At 32.4% G+C, this 19,307-nt stretch overlaps 2 protein-coding genes and 1 long non-coding RNA gene across 5 annotated transcripts; all 3 read left to right on the top strand.

The window, feature by feature from the left end:
• Positions 1-3,128: 3,128 nt before the first annotated feature.
• LOC104114484 (uncharacterized) lies at positions 3,129-4,378 on the top strand. Of its 3 annotated transcripts, XR_001972844.1 has the most exons (4): positions 3,129-3,261; positions 3,692-3,835; positions 4,031-4,123; positions 4,204-4,378. It is a non-coding gene; the product is annotated as an uncharacterized lncRNA (long non-coding RNA). The 3 variants fall into 3 exon arrangements; XR_001972845.2 differs by lacking the exon at positions 3,692-3,835 and having other exon boundaries at positions 3,136-3,261; XR_001972843.2 differs by lacking the exon at positions 3,129-3,261 and having other exon boundaries at positions 3,285-3,835.
• Positions 4,379-11,410: 7,032 nt separating this feature from the next.
• LOC104114475 (protein neprosin-like) lies at positions 11,411-13,735 on the top strand. The gene is made up of 7 exons (XM_070181915.1): positions 11,411-11,569; positions 11,721-11,813; positions 11,920-12,102; positions 12,457-12,612; positions 12,729-12,782; positions 12,898-13,029; positions 13,107-13,735. Exons 1-7 carry the CDS (start codon positions 11,411-11,413, stop codon positions 13,470-13,472), a joined length of 1,143 nt encoding a protein of 380 aa, XP_070038016.1. The 3' UTR covers positions 13,473-13,735.
• Positions 13,736-16,650: 2,915 nt separating this feature from the next.
• On the top strand, positions 16,651-18,934 carry LOC104103458 (protein neprosin-like). The gene is made up of 7 exons (XM_070181914.1): positions 16,651-16,809; positions 16,961-17,053; positions 17,160-17,342; positions 17,697-17,852; positions 17,969-18,022; positions 18,140-18,271; positions 18,351-18,934. Exons 1-7 carry the CDS (start codon positions 16,651-16,653, stop codon positions 18,714-18,716), a joined length of 1,143 nt encoding a protein of 380 aa, XP_070038015.1. The 3' UTR covers positions 18,717-18,934.
• The last annotated feature ends 373 nt before the right edge of the window (positions 18,935-19,307 follow it).

The following is a 19,307-nucleotide window of genomic DNA, read 5'->3' as shown; positions in this document are numbered from 1 at the left end:
ATCAGAATTAGATCGTTTGGGGTATGACCCGAACTTGTGAACTAAGACACAAGTCCATCAACCTTTGCCAATTGAGCTAATCCCTGAGGGCAGAAGTCTATGTATTTTGTCTTATGAAGTGTATATGAATTCTTCACTTTTGATGTTTGCGCAGCATAATCTTTTGGATATTTGAATTTATAATGGCCTTTTCTCATACATGGTCCATCGTCTATGTTGAATGACAACTGAATAAAGATAACAGTTTTAGCATTAGAACCTGGCAACTGAGAGTACGTTCAATGCACAAGCATTCTGGCACTCTCTCTCTCAAGAATGTACCAATGTTCCTAGTCTTCAACATCTCAGCTTTGATCAACCACAATGGTCTAACACATGAAACAGAATCAAGACATAAGTTTTACCATATTCTCTTGTGGGAGGACATTCTCCTCTTATGTTATTCTGGACATCTAGACAACCACGAGTAACAACTTGTCTAGTAAAAAGGGCATTATTTGTGTTAGCAAAACTATTGACAGAGCTACTGACTTTTATCTAAATGAAATGGGAATCGCATGACAGGGGTTCCAACAAATTTAACACAGATGGTTCTGCTATTAGTAATCTAATATCACGCCCCCAAACTGCATGGGACGTGATGGCGCTCAACCTACCTTACCCGTCAAGCAAGCCTTATTCTAACTAACTGAAAGTCGATGTATATAATATCCAAGAAATTCATAAATAAGTCTTAAAATAATAGTTATCTGAAAAATAAAACCTAATATTAATATGAACAAGTCTGACAACTGAACCCACTAGCAAAGTCATGAGCATCTAACTATAAGTCTGAATGCGTACGTCGACGGGGCATTCCTCTAGAATAATATGAAAGTCAAACAATAATTAAATACTTAAAAAGGATACCAACACCGCTAGGAGGAAACAACGGGCTTGCCAATTGAGTCTACAGAGTATGTCTTTAGCCACTTATCTCGTCACCTACAATCTAAACACCTTCCACATGACATGGCAGGCCCAAATAGGCTAAGTACCACCAAAGGATACCCAGTAAGTCTAATAGGCTACCTCCTAAAAAGGCAGAACGAGACCTTCTGATAAACAAAATCCTAATGTGAAAGGAAGTGATTTAACAGAATATCATATCAATAAAATCTATAAACAGGAAATGAGTTAAAACCTAAAACTATAAGTTGATAACTCCAATTTCATATCAACAAAATCTATAAACAGAAAATGAGCTGAAATCTGAAACTATAAGTTGATAACTGAAAACACGAAAACTGAGTCTATAATTGATAACTGAAACTTAAGGTGAAAACTAAGTATTTTTAATGAAGTAACATTTCTGAAAAATAGTTGCAGCATAGTGGCCCTGTGTACGTGAGATCTAGAAACACGTACGGGGAGTGTCGGCCAATCTCCACAGCAAACAATAACCCCTACGTCGGCTAACTCTCCCTTTCTGAATGTGATCACATTAATGCATGAATGGATGCTAAACTAAATGAAAATATTATAACAAAGTCAACTAATAATTGATAATATATATAAGCATATAAGACTGTCACATTTTCATACTACCGAATAAGAATAGAGTAAATTGAATACTGAAGCACAAGGAGACATAGCTTAGGAATTTTATCGAATATATATATAGCACGTGGGTTCTAATAGAATTTCCTATTAGGAGAGAAAGATTTAAAATGTACCTTGAATCCAAACTTAAAGATCTGATGCAAGAATTTTAATACTAAACCATCGTAATCCACCGCCAACATTTGATTGTTAATATGCCTCGACCTCGCGATTTGTTTCTACCTAATCCTTCAAGAATTGCTGAGATTTTCGTTGTTGACTTGTAAGCTATCCAAATCACTTTGTTCCCTTTGAAAAGTTATCGTGGTGGAATTTAAATGACAAGCATTAGCTATTCTTCAAATCCCAATAATTTTCCATCTCATTCCTACCAAAAGTGAAAGACAATGATGTATATGTCTTCCCCTTCTGTATCATGTTTTGAGTATAACTTACAGTAAAGCTATTTTACTGTTCTTATTTGGTAATACTTAAGTGGTTGCTAAAACCCTATTTTTTCGTTTCAATTTCGTTACCTGGCTGCTGCATTTTCCTTCTTTTAAAATTGACAAATAAAGAAGCATAAGAATGACCCTGGTGTACAACATCGTCTTTGGGATGGGCTTGTAATTCACGTGTAACCTCAATTGTAAGCCCACTTTGCGATAATCCTTTACACCCTTGTTTTTCATAGAAAATAAATAATTAATTACGTAGCCAAAATACTAATTGGCAATTCCATATTTCTGCCATCTTTAAAATATTATACTAAACCAACTTGATTTTAATTTATTCTGTAACCCATATATTGACCTTAAAGTATCCTTGGACATGAAAATTTTACTACCATTTTCAATCAATTAGTCATCGATTTGGACTTCAAAGAGTGTTAAAGTAGCCCGAGACTTTACATCTAAGAATTGGCAGAATTGGAGGAGTAATCAGAAACAATAATTTTTTTTTTTTTGGGGGGGGGGAGGGACTGAGTTCCTGGGTACATTAAGGGGCTACCACACACAACTAACAATCTAGCAGAACTGCTTGTAATTTTACAGGGCTGAAATTGGCTATGGAAAACAACCTAACACCTTTCGAGATTGACATTGACTCTAAAAAATTAATTAACATGGAAAAATGATACCTTCCTTATAACTTTTTCATTATTCAATGCAGTTTATTGATGAAAGGGTTGGGGAATCCAGTACTAAAGTATAGGTACAGAGAGAAAAACAAGGTGGCATATATACTAGTTAAAGAAGGAGCCAAGAAGTAAGTTTGAAAAAGTATATATATTTTTGTTATTCCACTACAAAAAAAACGGAATTATTGCGGCGGTCATATAATGACGGTTCACTAAAACCGCCGCAATATAGATCATAATATGGCAGCGTTCCAGACGCCATTAGGGCATATGTTAAAACAACGTTCTTTTCAAAATTATAGCGGTTCAAAACCACCACTAATTACAACAAATTTTTAATAATTCTACATATTTAGAATTCCCCGCTAATATGTTAAAACCCTAATTTTAATAGTATACACACGGTCTTCTCTCTCTACACCCTCTCTACGCCTTCTCTCTCTCTCTCTAAAAAAGACAATTCCCCCAAATCGTTTAACGATTCTCCCAAATCCTTTAGCTTTTTATGAGGAGATCAGATTTAAACTCGTTTATACGTGGTAATGTGTTTCAATTTGTCTATAAATAGCCATTTTCTGATAAATAATCGTTTCAATACGTCTCCTATTTCAAGTCGTTCGTGTAATTCCTTTCAAAATGCCATTGATTTCACTGATTTAAGGCGTGCATGTGTGTGTATTGGATGGATATCAGTTTAAAGCACTGATCTTAGCCGTGAATTTCACTGATTTAGCTTTAGATTTTGCTAATTTAGCCATTGATTTCATTGATTTAAGGCGTGCATGTCTGTGTATTGGATGAAGATCAATTTAAATTACTGTTTTTTGCTGTCGATTCACTGGTTTTTCTGTCAATTTCACCATTTTGGCAGTCAATTTTACTGATTCAACAATCGATTTTATTGGTTTAGCTGTCGACTTCTCTTTTCTAAAGGTAAAAAGTTGTATTAACAATTCGCTTAACAAAAAGTGTAAGGAATTCAAGCTTAAACTATGGCATGTGGCTGAGGATCCATTATTGAGTAAAAAAGATATCATAAAGAATGCTCCAGAAGGCATTCCCATGGACCAATGGGCATTGTATCTTAACTATCTTTCAAAAGAGGAAACAAAGGTTCTTCTTCTTCTTCTTCTTCTTTGTTTCACTACTTGTCTCTGATGCTTCTGTTTTCTTTTCCCTTTTTTGTTTCGCTGCTTCTTCTCTGCCACTGTTGTGGTTTCTTTTTTTCCCTTTTTCGTTTTGCTTAATGAAACTGGGCCCCTTGTCGCTTTTTATATGTAACAAAATTTCTCCTATTTTGACTTGTAGGCGCTTTGCTTGAGGAATCAACCGATTTAAGAACAACAAACACTTCCCCATACTAGTGGTGCTATGAGTTTGGCTAGAAGAAGGGCTTTGATGGTAGTGTAATAGGACGTACTTACTGTTGCTTTAATGTGATAAGAGTTATTTAGTTTAATTTTACTTTTTAAAACTTTCAGAAGAAACAGAGAAAAGAAGTTGATCGAGTCAAAGTGTGGACTGAGACTCATAAGAGGAAAGATGGGAGTTATGTGAATGATCAAGCTAGGGAGATTGGGGCAAGTGTTGACATGATTACTGTTGTTTCATTTGACAGATTTAAATAGTTTCATTATGCTATTCCTATTCCATATCCATTTTCATACTTAATGAAAACATCTGAAAAACGTGTGGTGATACAGTGAGGAGTTTAACTTTAAATTATTAGTACATGCTGATAGGTAGCAGAGTGATAAATTGAAAGTAATCTGAATCCTTAACCCAGCATCCGCGAGACAATCCTTGGATCAAACACTGCTGGTGCATTCTACTAATTTCCTAAACTTTAGTCTAAACGACAAAAAATACTACTCAGTCCCAAGAAATTAGAGTCAGCTATATGGCTTCTCATTATCCATGTCGCTCAATTTAAGTTCGTCCCAATCCATTATTATAAAAACTTAGTTTCTCTAGTACATTTTGTCACCTACATCAATGCCATGATAAGAACAGTTTTTTCAACATTAATCTTGATTAGCCATTGCATAATCTGTTGCCTGCTTTTCTTTTTCTATATTACTCCATAGCAGCCAATATTTTCTGGAACATGCTACACTAAAATGACAAAAGAGTTATATATTTGCAGTGGATTAGTTCTTTTTTTTTTTCCGACCAACACTAAAATGACAAAAGAGTTATATATGCTGCTGATAGTGGATTGTTGTCTTTTGTTGGTAGCTCGTCATGATATTAAGAAGCTAACACGGAGCAAATGTTTTTGTAGTCAATGGCTTCTTGTTGAAGCAATTACTTTCTTTAGTTATTGCTGCATATCTTCTGTTCTTAAGGATTTTGGAGACTTTTGGTTTCTATGGTAATTGTTTGCTCCTTTTTTATCTTGTTTACTTGGGCTCCTCTTGTGGTTGTTTTTGTTGGATCCTCTCGTACTTGAATGGGTGAAAACTTTAGATTATTTGGCCATAGGAAAACCATTCTTGAATTTCTTAAATGAAGAATTAACCGCATTGATAGATTTCCGGAGTTGATCATCATCTCTGGCTGACTGGTATTCTCCATGAGAGTAGGCATCATTACTATGCTATGGTGCATGAATTTCTTAGGTCGCGGAATTCTAGCCTTCTTTGTTGTCCCGTGTTTGATGTAGGAATTGGGACGTTTACGTAGTTGGTGTTGGGATCATTTGGGTTACTAAAGAAGTTGGGATTGTTGGCATCTCTTGCAGTCAACTGGTTCGTTATTGGCTGGGATGGTAAGTCAAAGGTGCAGCTGTTTTCTTAATAAGATCCAACACTAAAAACATTTGATATACAAAATAGGAACAGCTTCTATTCAGAAGATTAATGTCGTCACTCAACATAATCTGACTTTTCATTGTTATATGAATAATAGCAAACATATTCTTTTATACTAAGCAAATTTTCATACTGCAGGCATATGCAAGCATTAACATAGTAGTAATTGGGGCTTAAAATTCAAATGCAGATAAGGCTGTCTGCTTGATCAGGTCTAACTGTTTGAGACTACTAATTAGTTTTTTTTATGCATTCACCCAATCTAGTATATGGCATTCCGTCACCAACTGGGCCAAGAAGATCCTTTGACGAAAGTAACTATGAAAACACAGCAAATGACAATTAGTAATCATTGTTAGGATGAACTATGTTTTTTTGGTGTTGTAACTGTTGAATAACTCCTTGCAACTAAAACTTGAATCTTGGATGATGTGGATTTTGGGCACTTCTGTTTTAATATGATGAATATTTTGCTTATCTAATTCTCTATAATTTATGTTAATTATTATGATGGGTGCTTGATTGGGCGATTTGCAGTCATACCCTATATTTGTGCCACCTTTTAACCTGTACCCTATTTTTAAAAATTATTGATTTGATACCCGGTTGACAAAACATCCGTAATAATATGACCATTATACCCCTGACAAAACATATAAAAGATACATCACGCATAAATTACTTTACGGTTCTCCTATATCACTCCGTCCCTCCTCAGATCTTCTCTCACATCTGCCATAATCACGAAACAAAAAAGTTGAACCAGATTCAAATTCCAAATTCAAAATTACAAAATACATTGTAAGTATTGCAAATCATCTTCAGAATTCAAATTAGTTTTTGAAACTGATTGATCTTCATGAATTCATCATGCTTTTTAAGTTTTAATTCAATCAACCCATATATTTTAATCAATCTTGCATGGAGTTATACAATAACTTTGTTTCTGGATACTGTTATATGCAGGACACATAGGCATTCAACAGTTTTGTCATGAGGACAAACATGCTGAAGTTTTTGGTTTGTTTGCTAGCACATGATACTAAACAAGCTGAGTTTTTACATAATTTGCTAAACCTTCACACCGAAACGCTGAAGTCTTTGTCTTGCAGTATAAAAAAGCTGAAGTTTTTTAGTTCATTTGCTAATACTTCAGCATTAAAATATGCTGAAGTTTTGTCCTCGATTCAATAGTTTGTCATGAGCTTTTTCCGAAACTTCAGCAGAAGATGCTGAAGTTGTTTAGTTCATTTGTAAAAAGTTCAGGACAAACCTGCTGAAGTTTTCCTCCTGCACTATGTAATTTTCTAGTGAATTTAACTAGCTGAGTTTTTACATAATTTTCTAAATATTCACACAAAAACGCTAAAGTCTTTGTCTTGTAGTATAAACAAGCTGAAATCTTTTAGTTCATTTGCTAATACTTCAGCATTCAATATGCTGAAGTTTTGTCCTAGATTCAATAGTTTTGTCATGAGCTTTTTTCGAAATTTCAGCAGACGATGTTGAAGTTCTTTAGTTCATTTGTAAAAACTTCTGGACAAACCTGCTGAAGTTTTTCTTCCTGCACTATGTAATTTCCTAGTGAATTTAACTAGCTGAGTTTTTATATAATTTGCTAAATCTTAACACCAAAACGCTGAAGTCTTTGTCTTACAGTATAAACAAGCTGAAGTTTTTTAGTTCATTTGCTAATACTTCAGCATTCAATATGCTGAAGTTTTGTCCTGGATTCAATAGTTTTGTCATGAGCTTTTTCATAAACTTCAGCAGAAGATGCTGAAGTTGTTTAGTTCATTTGTAAAAACTTCAGGACGAAACTGCTGAAGTTTTCCTCCTACACTATATAATTTTCTCCTGCATGCTGAAGTTAAATTCCTTTCATGCTTAAGTTTTGTCCAGCATTAAACAGCTTTTTCATGAGCTTTTTTTCGAAAACTTCAGAATAAACAAGCTGAAGTATTCTAGTACATTTGCTAAAATTTTAGCTTAAACGTGCTTAAGTCTGAAGGAAAAACTAATGCACTAATCAAAGTAAAACCTAGGAAACTATTTTATCATAAATAAAAAAAAAAAAGAAGAAACGATTCAACTAAGATGACTATAAATAAAAAAATAAGAAATTAAATCCTAAAAATAACACTAAAATAAAACCCAGAAAGTTAACGCAATGTATCTGTGATTAAACGTAATGTTATTGGGGAACAAATAGTTAAAAAATCAAGAAAAATCGAAAACCGTTTGATTTCAGAGAGAAATAAATCAAAAAACGCGAAGAACGGGAGAAGAGAGACAGAGATAGTAGAATGGTGTATATTTGGAGAGAAAATAGTCTTTTAATAAAGAAGGGCAAAATCGTCTTTTTAAAAGACTTTTAACAAAATAATGGGTATAGATGCAAACAGAAAAACAAAGCGGGTACAGGTTAAAAAGGGGCGACCAAATAGGGTGACCCATACAATTTTTACTGCTTGATTACATATTTTGATGGATTTTGTGGAGTAAAAAGAATCTAAATGTGGAATTAAAAACTCTAACATTAAAAATATTACAATTATGGCAGCTTTTGGCTATAGACTGGATAGTTTTTGGCTATAATTTGAAAGACAACAATTACGACAGTTAAAAAAAAAAGGAAACCGCCGTATTATACCTTTTGGCAGAAGCAATTTTGGCGGTTTTGGAAGCCGACATTAATTACAATTACGGCGGTTCGAAACCGCTGCTATATGCAGAGACAGATTTAGGATTTGAAGGTGGCGGGTGCCATAATTTCTTTTAATGTATTCCTTGTAATGACTATTATGAAATTTGTTAGGAATGTTTATTTTTTGAGTTTATTCGGGTTATTTTGTATTTGAAAATACAAAAATTACATCTCAAATATTAAAAGATAGACATAATTAGTATTTTAAATAAGAAACATACCTTTATTATAACAACACAAGTAAAATCAACATTTTCACTAGGAAATTACATCTCTTTTTGTATATTAAAAATAAATTTACACAAGTAAGATAACATCTTCAATAAGGGAATTACATCAATCAGAATAAGAAAATTTTAAAAATATCTTCAATAGATAAATTATACCCCATAAGTGTAGAATTAAATAAACTACAAGTTCTCAAAAATCAAAATCATAAATATCATATTTTTAAGCAATGCTTACGAATATTTGTCATAATCTAATACTAAAGAGATTTAAATTATATTTAATAACCATAGAATAACACAAATTTTTATGATATAACAAAAAAAAGATGAAAAAAATTGATCTCAATCTAAAATTCCCATTAAGACCCAAATTTTTCGGATATGAAGAAGAAAACTCATAAATTTGAGATTAAGAGGAATGCTTATTTTATAGAATTTTATAATTTTGGAGTCTTTTTTTGAGTGTTCTTGTTAGAGACCGCATATAAATAATAGAATAAAGAAAAAAATACAAAAAATAATGAAACGATAAATAGAAAATTGGGAGGTAGCCGAAAAGAAAAATGACTAGGACAAAAAGAAAATAAAAAGCACACGAAAAGTGAAAGTGGGATAAGGTTCAAGATAATTTCCAACTTGAATTTTACACACGAGAAAAGCTTTCAAAAAGATTTACCAGTCATGGGACCTTTGTCTAATTTACCGCTGCGGGTGGTAGGATCAGATATTTAACTTAATTTAAGAAAGTTTCAACATAGGTATATAAATTTTTTATCATCTTAGCAGGTGCCATGCCACCCCATTGTAAAGGGGTGGATCCGCCCCCGGCTATACGCATAATAGTCCGCCGCAATTACCCCCGTTTTTTTGTAGTGTTCCTCGGTGTTTGCCATGAAGCAGTATGGTCAGGAATTACTTTTGAAAGATAAGTTATGGCATAAGTAATATTAATACTGTCACACTGACAACTCGCCATCAAGGCAAGGGTCCAATACCAACCCTGTTCTTAACTCTGCTATCGTTTATATATATATATATATATATATATATATATGTGTATTATATATATGTGTGTGTGTATTGGCTGATCTTAGAATTTTTAGAATATTAGTGCACTACTAAAGAAAGGAGAAAGAAAAAGTAATAAGTGGGAATCGATCATACTCCTTTGGCAAAATAAACTAATATTCAACCAAGTGCATCATTCAACATTTATGAAACATGGGTGCCAATAAATAATACTAGATCAATTTTAAAAAATAAATACATAAAATACATAATTTGGTGGAAAAACTATGAGTTCATGTGCCCCATAAAATGTAGAGAATTAGTAAAGGTCACAGAGATCTATAAGGAGAAAAGAAAAAAAGCCAAATTGATACGATTGCCGCTTTATTGATTGGTGGATGAGTAGGCTATAATATTTGATATAACAAGAAAAACTAGACTAAGAAGGGTGCATGATTCTGAATGAGAATCTCAAATCATAATGCTGATGTGATTTTTGTTTTTCTTTTCTTGAATTATTTTGTAAACGTATCTAACTTGCCATCTTTGCTGAATGAGAAGGTTACGTTTGAGATCTCTAATCTTTTATTAAATGATAATAGCATTAACTACTCCAAAATATCCAGATAATATATTAACATAAGTTACTCATAAGAATAAGATTTTAACTCCTCTAAAGGAGGAATAATAATTAAGAACCCAAACATCTAAAATATATATTATGAAAGATCTAATTTTACCAAAATATAAGAATTAAAAAAATTCAAGATTTGTCAATTAATGGATAGAATGGTAAGAAGGATTAATCTGATAGACTGAAAGGAAATTAACGTGAAAAATAAAATTAAATAATGAATATTTTGGTATCATTCTGATTCTTTGGCACGAAGTAACAAGAACACAACAATTTAGCAGAACTAAGATGACCTCGCTACAATCATTTTTAATTATGAATTCAATCTTACAGTATCATTCAATTTCTCTAATCTCCATTAACTTTGTATGCTGATAGTGATTAAAAGTTATACAGAAAATAAATACTACGAAATTAGAAGATGAATAAGCGTGGTTTAGTATTACTAGGTGATGAATCTCCATTGATTTATTGCTTGCACTCACAAAGATTAATAGTATCTGAAAATAAAAGGAGTACCAAAATAGACAATAAAAGACAAGCTAAGTATTCCATTCATTCCCATCCAACTTTTTTTTCTTGATTTAATTTGTTGTCCTTTTATTCGTTATGATTTTCTTCCCTATATCTTTGCAGCTGCAGAATATTTTTATACGGTAGTATCAGAATCATGATCTTTTAAGTTAATAAAAAATTGATATTTAGCCCAAATGGGGTAAAATAAACTTAATCAGCATCAAGTGTAAACTCATGCATTTGAAAGTTATTTATTTAGTACTATATAATTTTATTATAAAGCTTGAACCACCAGAGACATGCGTTATATATAGCCTATTCACATAAAGGTTTGCCTCTTCGAGCTAATTGTGCCATAAATAGGTGATTTTTATTTGCATAACGTGTAGGTTTGCCTCTTCGAGCTAATTGTGCCATAAATATGTAGTAAGAATTTAAGGAGAAGATCTCATATCTGTTAATTTAAGGACAGAATGATTGTACGAATCAATCTAATAAAAGTAAATCAATGCAAACAATAGAATTACGAAATTATGAAATGTCCCACAATTCCTATATAAAGTGTGTTATTCTTGTAGAATCATTCAGTATTCCATCCCATAAAAAGAAATTAGGTACTTGGTCTCTTATTTCTAAAATTCCATCCTTGAAAGGATGGATTATATGTCATGTGCTAGTTATTTGCACAATAATCATAGTTTTCCATTTCTCTTATTAGCCTTTATGTTTAATTTGATGATTTTATTTGTATCTAATAATATATTTTAAATTTATTATAGGATGAAGACCACAAGAATACATCTAAGCGTTATACAACTTTTGATTGCAATTTTGGTTTATCTCAACCATGATGAAGTTGAGGGCTTATCAAAGAAGGACCATGAAGCATTGGAGAGGCAACTAAAACTTTTAAATAAGCCAGCAGTAAAAACTATTAAGGTAGATTTTTATTTTTTCTTTTGGTCTGTTTGGGAAGTAATTGGTCTATCTGTGTTGTTTTCAATTATCTTCTTTTCATAGAACCGAAAATAATATCACACATAAATAATCTATATACTTAAAACCAATAACAAGTTATATTATTTTGTAGACCGAATATGAAGATATTTATGACTGTGTGGATTTCTATCAACAACCTGCATTTGATCATCCTTTACTGAAGAATCATACTTATCATCCTCAGGTATGTCTATTTGGTATATAGATCCTTATTCAGCACTACTGTAGTACTTGTATTGTGAAAGTAAGAATGATTGTGATTCTTGAATTTTTGTACACGATGCATGCAGATGAAACCATCTCTCTCCCTATTAAAGCGAAACAAAAAATCGTCAACATCCAATAGCTCCTCCGGAATCGGGCTTAATGATGGAGGTTGTCCAATGGGAACAGTTCCTATTAGAAGAACTACGAAAGAAGATCTCATTAGAGAGAGGAGATTTAATACTAGTTATGTTGGTGGCGTCTTTCACGTAAGCTGCTCCTTTATAAACTGCTTTTGTTTATCCTAATTCACTAAGATGGAAATTGAAACAATTATATGCAATAGCAACAAATTAAACATAATCCAAGTGGGAACTCCACTATTGTTTATCATCTTTTTGGAGCTCTTATGGCATTGAAACTCATGATTTCCATCTTATTTATTAATTTATTTTAAGATTTCGGATTTATGGGTATATGTGGACGTTAATCTCAATGCGGCTTGCATATATTTTTGTTTTTATACCTCGTTAAGAACTTGCAACTTTTTTTCAAAAAAGGGATATTTTTATTATCAACCAATGTGAGCATATCGTGTTACTTATTCTGATTTGAACATTTAGTTTGCTCTAGAACAAACAATAAATGATCCAAATCTCAAGATTTCGGGAGCTGGAACGATAAGTAGTATTTATAATCCAAAGGTTCTTTCGAACCAGTGGAGTGCATCCATCGTGAAGGTACAAAATGGCCGTGACCAAATACAAGCTGGGTGGCGTGTAAGTATTACTTTTAATTAATTTTGCTAAGTGAAATTCAATCCCCCTTTCTTGCTTAGCTTTAATTCTACACAATAGAATATCAAAAGTTGATAATGAATGTTATGTTGATCTAGGTGGATCCAATCCTATATGGCGATACTCGTACTCGATTTTTTTCATTGTTTAAAGTAAGTCTTATTTTTTTTTTAATTATTATTATTCATTCAAATATTAGTGAGCCATGCTTTAGCAAAATATCCTTAATTACTCAAGGTTAGTTAAATTTGTTACATCATGACATAGGCAGGCACAACTCAATGCTTCAACACACGTTGCCCTGGATTCGTAATTGTAAATACGCAAATACCTTTGGACATGGTATTTCTGACTTCCACACCTGGACGCATATTCGAACAGACGTTCTTCATTCAAAGGGTTAGATTAATACCATATTAAAATTTCATCTCATTCGAAAAGTAATAGAGCATATATAATCATTTTCTTATACGCAGGATCTGAAAAATGGAAGATGGTGGCTCCGTTATAGTCATGATTTCACACAAATTGGTTTTTGGCCTTCAGAGCTTTTTACGGGACTAAAGGATTTTGCATCACATGCAGCATGGGGTGGAGAGGCATTTAGTTCAGTCCCTACTTTCCCTCCAATGGGTTCTGGTCGTTTCCCTAAATTTGTAGACACCGATAAAGATGCATTTTGTAGCAAAATTTCAATTCTTGATTCTGTTGGCAACACTCGGGATCCCGCGGTATCAAGTTTTGAAGATGCTCACGCCCTATACCGGGTTGCGAATAAACCAATTACCAATAAGGAATTTGGGCATGCGGTCTTTTATGGGGGTCCTGGTTCTAACAAATAAATGACATGTATGTTTAGCCTAGTATTAGGAAATGATTTCCACTTAAAGCTACCCTTATTTGCATCAACGTCTCAGTTATAAATAAATGAAAAAAAGTAAGCTTTGGTCGTACTTGTACTGGTGTTTGTTTATTCCCTATAATATTATATCATTTGATCTCATACTCCAACTCGTTTATGTAAGAATACTCAAAATATATATACACATAGCAGTTGGTTACGTTGCCACCCTATCTTAAGTTTAGATATTACCCGCGAAAGAAATCAGTTCAGAGCAAAAGGAATTCACATATAAGATCATACCATATCAAACTATATGAGAAAAAGAACTATAAGTACCTTTCCAATCTCCAATAAGGGAATTACATCAATCAGAATAAGAAAATTTTAAAAATATCTTCAATAGATAAATTATACCCATAAGTGTAGAATTAAATAAACTACAAGTTCTCAAAAATCAAAATCATAAATATCATATTTTTAAGCAATGCTTACGAATATTTGTCATAATCTAATACTAAAGAGATTTAAATTATATTTAATAACCATAGAATAACACAAATTTTTATGATATAACAAAAAAAAGATGAAAAAAATTGATCTCAATCTAAAATTCCCATTAAGACCCAAATTTTTCGGATATGAAGAAGAAAACTCATAAATTTGAGATTAAGAGGAATGCTTATTTTATAGAATTTTATAATTTTGGAGTCTTTTTTTGAGTGTTCTTGTTAGAGACCGCATATAAATAATAGAATAAAGAAAAAAATACAAAAAATAATGAAACGATAAATAGAAAATTGGGAGGTAGCCGAAAAGAAAAATGACTAGGACAAAAAGAAAATAAAAAGCACACGAAAAGTGAAAGTGGGATAAGGTTCAAGATAATTTCCAACTTGAATTTTACACACGAGAAAAGCTTTCAAAAAGATTTACCAGTCATGGGACCTTTGTCTAATTTACCGCTGCGGGTGGTAGGATCAGATATTTAACTTAATTTAAGAAAGTTTCAACATAGGTATATAAATTTTTTATCATCTTAGCAGGTGCCATGCCACCCCATTGTAAAGGGGTGGATCCGCCCCCGGCTATACGCATAATAGTCCGCCGCAATTACCCCCGTTTTTTTGTAGTGTTCCTCGGTGTTTGCCATGAAGCAGTATGGTCAGGAATTACTTTTGAAAGATAAGTTATGGCATAAGTAATATTAATACTGTCACACTGACAACTCGCCATCAAGGCAAGGGTCCAATACCAACCCTGTTCTTAACTCTGCTATCGTTTATATATATATATATATATATATATATATATGTGTATTAGCTGATCTTAGAATTTTTAGAATATTAGTGCACTACTAAAGAAAGGAGAAAGAAAAAGTAATAAGTGGGAATCGATCATACTCCTTTGGCAAAATAAACTAATATTCAACCAAGTGCATCATTCAACATTTATGAAACATGGGTGCCAATAAATAATATTAGATCAATTTTAAAAAATAAATACATAAAATACATAATTTGGTGGAAAAACTATGAGTCCATGTGCCCCATAAAATGTAGAGAATTAGTAAAGGTCACATAGATCTATAAGGAGAAAAGAAAAAAAGCCAAATTGATACGATTGCCGCTTTATTGATTGGTGGATGAGTAGGCTATAATATTTGATATAACAAGAAAAACTAGACTAAGAAGGGTGCATGATTCTGAATGAGAATCTCAAATCATAATGCTGATGTGATTTTTGTTTTTCTTTTCTTGAATTATTTTGTAAACGTATCTAACTTGCCATCTTTGCTGAATGAGAAGGTTACGTTTGAGATCTCTAATCTTTTATTAAATGATAATAGCATTAACTACTCCAAAATATCCGGATAATATATTAACATAAGTTACTCATAAGAATAAGATTTTAACTCCTCTAAAGGAGGAATAATAATTAAGAACCCAAACATCTAAAATATATATTATGAAAGATCTAATTTTACCAAAATATAAGAATTAAAAAAATTCAAGATTTGTTAATTAATGGATAGAATGGTAAGAAGGATTAATCTGATAGACTGAAAGGAAATTAACGTGAAAAATAAAATTAAATAATGTATATTTTGGTATCATTCTGATTCTTTGGCACGAAGTAACAAGAACACAACAATTTAGCAGAACTAAGATGACCTCGCTACAATAATTTTTTATTATGAATTCAATCTTACAGTATCATTCAATTTCTCCAATCTCCATTAATTTTGTATGCTGATAGTGATTAAAAGTTATACAGAAAATAAATAATACGAAATTAGAAGATGAATAAGCGTGGTTTAGTATTACTAGGTGATGAATCTCCATTGATTTATTGCTTGCACTCACAAAGATTAATAGTATCTGAAAATAAAAGGAGTACCAAAATAAACAATAAAAGACAAGCTAAATATTCCATTCATTCCCATCCAACTTTTTTTTCTTGATTTAATTTGTTGTCCTTTTATTCGTTATGATTTTCTTCCCTATATCTTTGCAGTTGCAGAATATTTTTATACGGTAGTATCAGAATCATGATCTTTTAAGTTAATAAAAAATTGATATTTAGCCCAAATGGGGTAAAATAAACTTAATCAGCATCAAGTGTAAACTCATGCATTTGAAAGTTATTTATTTAGTACTATATAATTTTATTATAAAGCTTGAACCACCAGAGACATGCGTTATATATAGCCTATTCACATAAAGGTTTGCCTCTTCGAGCTAATTGTGCCATAAATAGGTGATTTTTATTTGCATAACGTGTAGGTTTGCCTCTTCGAGCTAATTGTGCCATAAATATGTAGTAAGAATTTAAGGAGAAGATCTCATATCTGTTAATTTAAGGACAGAATGATTGTACGAATCAATCTAATAAAAGTAAATCAATGCAAACAATAGAATTACGAGATTATGAAATGTCCCGCAATTCCTATATAAAGTATGTTATTCTTGTAGAATCATTCAGTATTCCATCCCATAAAAAGAAATCAGGTACTTGGTCTCTTATTTCTTAAATTCCATCCTTGAAAGGATGGATTATATGTCATGTGCTAGTTATTTGCACAATAATCATAGTTTTCCATTTCTCTTATTAGCCTTTATGTTTAATTTGATGATTTTATTTGTATCTAATATAATATATTTTAAATTTATTATAGAATGAAGACCACAAGAATACATCTAAGCGTTATACAACTTTTGATTCCAATTTTGGTTTATCTCAACCATGATGAAGTTGAGGGCTTATCAAAGAAGGACCATGAAGCATTGGAGAGGCAACTAAAACTTTTAAATAAGCCAGCAGTAAAAACTATTAAGGTAGATTTTTATTTTTTCTTTTGGTCTGTTTGGGAAGTAATTGGTCTATCTGTGTTGTTTTCAATTATCTTCTTTTCATAGAACCGAAAATAATATCACACATAAATAATCTATATACTTAAAACCAATAACAAGTTATATTATTTTGTAGACCGAATATGAAGATATTTATGACTGTGTGGATTTCTATCAACAACCTGCATTTGATCATCCTTTACTGAAGAATCATACTTATCATCCTCAGGTATGTCTATTTGGTATATAGATCCTTATTCAGCACTACTGTAGTACTTGTATTGTGAAAGTAAGAATGATTGTGATTCTTGAATTTTTGTACACGATGCATGCAGATGAAACCATCTCTCTCCCTATTAAAGCGAAACAAAAAATCGTCAACATCCAATAGCTCCTCCGGAATCGGGCTTAATGATGGAGGTTGTCCAATGGGAACAGTTCCTATTAGAAGAACTACGAAAGAAGATCTCATTAGAGAGAGGAGATTTAATACTAGTTATGTTGGTGGCGTCTTTCACGTAAGCTGCTCCTTTATAAACTGCTTTTGTTTATCCTAATTCACTAAGATGGAAATTGAAACAATTATATGCAATAGCAACAAATTAAACATAATCCAAGTGGGAACTCCACTATTGTTTATCATCTTTTTGGAGCTCTTATGGCATTGAAACTCATGATTTCCATCTTATTTATTAATTTATTTTAAGATTTCGGATTTATGGGTATATGTGGACGTTAATCTCAATGCGGCTTGCATATATTTTTGTTTTTATACCTCGTTAAGAACTTGCAACTTTTTTTCAAAAAAGGAATATTTTTATTATCAACCAATGTGAGCATATCGTGTTACTTATTCTGATTTGAACATTTAGTTTGCTCTAGAACAAACAATAAATGATCCAAATCTCAAGATTTCGGGAGCTGGAACGATAAGTAGTATTTATAATCCAAAGGTTCTTTCGAACCAGTGGAGTGCATCCATCGTGAAGGTACAAAATGGCCGTGACCAAATACAAGCTGGGTGGCGTGTAAGTATTACTTTTAATTAATTTTGCTAAGTGAAATTCAATCCCCCTTTCTTGCTTAGCTTTAATTCTACACAATAGAATATCAAAAGTTGATAATGAATGTTATGTTGATCTAGGTGGATCCAATCCTATATGGCGATACTCGTACTCGATTTTTCTCATTGTTTAAAGTAAGTCTTATTTTTTTTTTTTAATTATTATTATTCATTCAAATATTAGTGAGCCATGCTTTAGCAAAATATCCTTAATTACTCAAGGTTAGTTAAATTTGTTACATCATGACATAGGCAGGCACAACTCAATGCTTCAACACACGTTGCCCTGGATTCGTAATTGTGAATACGCAAATACCTTTGGACATGGTATTTCTGACTTCCACACCTGGACGCATATTCGATCAGACGTTCTTCATTCAAAGGGTTAGATTAATACCATATTAAAATTTCATCTCATTCGAAAAGTAACTAAGAGCATATATAATCATTTTCTTATACGCAGGATCTGAAAAATGGAAGATGGTGGCTCCGTTATAGTCATGATTTCACACAAATTGGTTTTTGGCCTTCAGAGCTTTTTACGGGATTAAAGGGTTTTGCATCACAGGCGGCATGGGGTGGAGAGGCATTTAGTACAGTCCCTACTTTCCCTCCAATGGGTTCTGGTCGTTTCCCTAAATTTGTAGACACCGATAAAGATGCATTTTGTAGCAAAATTTCAATTCTTGATTCTGTTGGCAACACTCGGGATCCCGCGGTATCAAGTTTTGAAGATGCCCACGCCCTATACCGAGTTGCTAATAAACCAATTACCAATAAGGAAATTGGGCATGCGGTCTTTTATGGGGGTCCTGGTTCTAACAAATAAATGACATGTATGTTTAGCCTAGTATTAGGAAATGATTTCCACTTAAAGCTACCCTTATTTGCATCAACGTCTCAGTTATAAATAAATGAAAAAAAATAAGCTTTGGTCGTACTTGTACGGGTGTTTGTTTATTCCCTATACTATATATCATTTGATCTCATACTCCAACTCGTTTATGTAAGAATACTCAAAATATATATACACATAGCAGTTGGTTACATTGCCACCCTATCTTAAGTTTAGATATTACCCGCGAAAGAATTCAGTTCAGAGCAAAAGGAATTCACATATAAGATCATACCATATCAAACTGTATGAGAAAAGGATCTCTAAGTACCTTTCCTATCTCCAAAGACAAATCCTAAAATAAAATAAAATTGGGGTAGCAGTATTCCACACGTGAGATTTCAGCAAGAAATCAGAAGTAGAAATATATGAAAATATAAATTTGTTCCTACTACGTCATTTTAATCAGGTTTGTCTACAAACTGTAAGACTGGCAGGTATGCTTGGATTAGGACTGTCAAAAGTAGCTCAAACTTTGTAACCAGCCAAACATTCAACAAATGGGGCACTAAATATATATTTGGA

The sequence above is a fragment of the Nicotiana tomentosiformis genome, chromosome 8, assembly GCF_000390325.3.
Source record: "Nicotiana tomentosiformis chromosome 8, ASM39032v3, whole genome shotgun sequence".
Classification (NCBI taxonomy): domain Eukaryota; kingdom Viridiplantae; phylum Streptophyta; class Magnoliopsida; order Solanales; family Solanaceae; genus Nicotiana; species Nicotiana tomentosiformis.
Note: the sequence above shows the minus strand (reverse complement) of the source record. Positions and strands in the feature narration are given on the sequence as shown.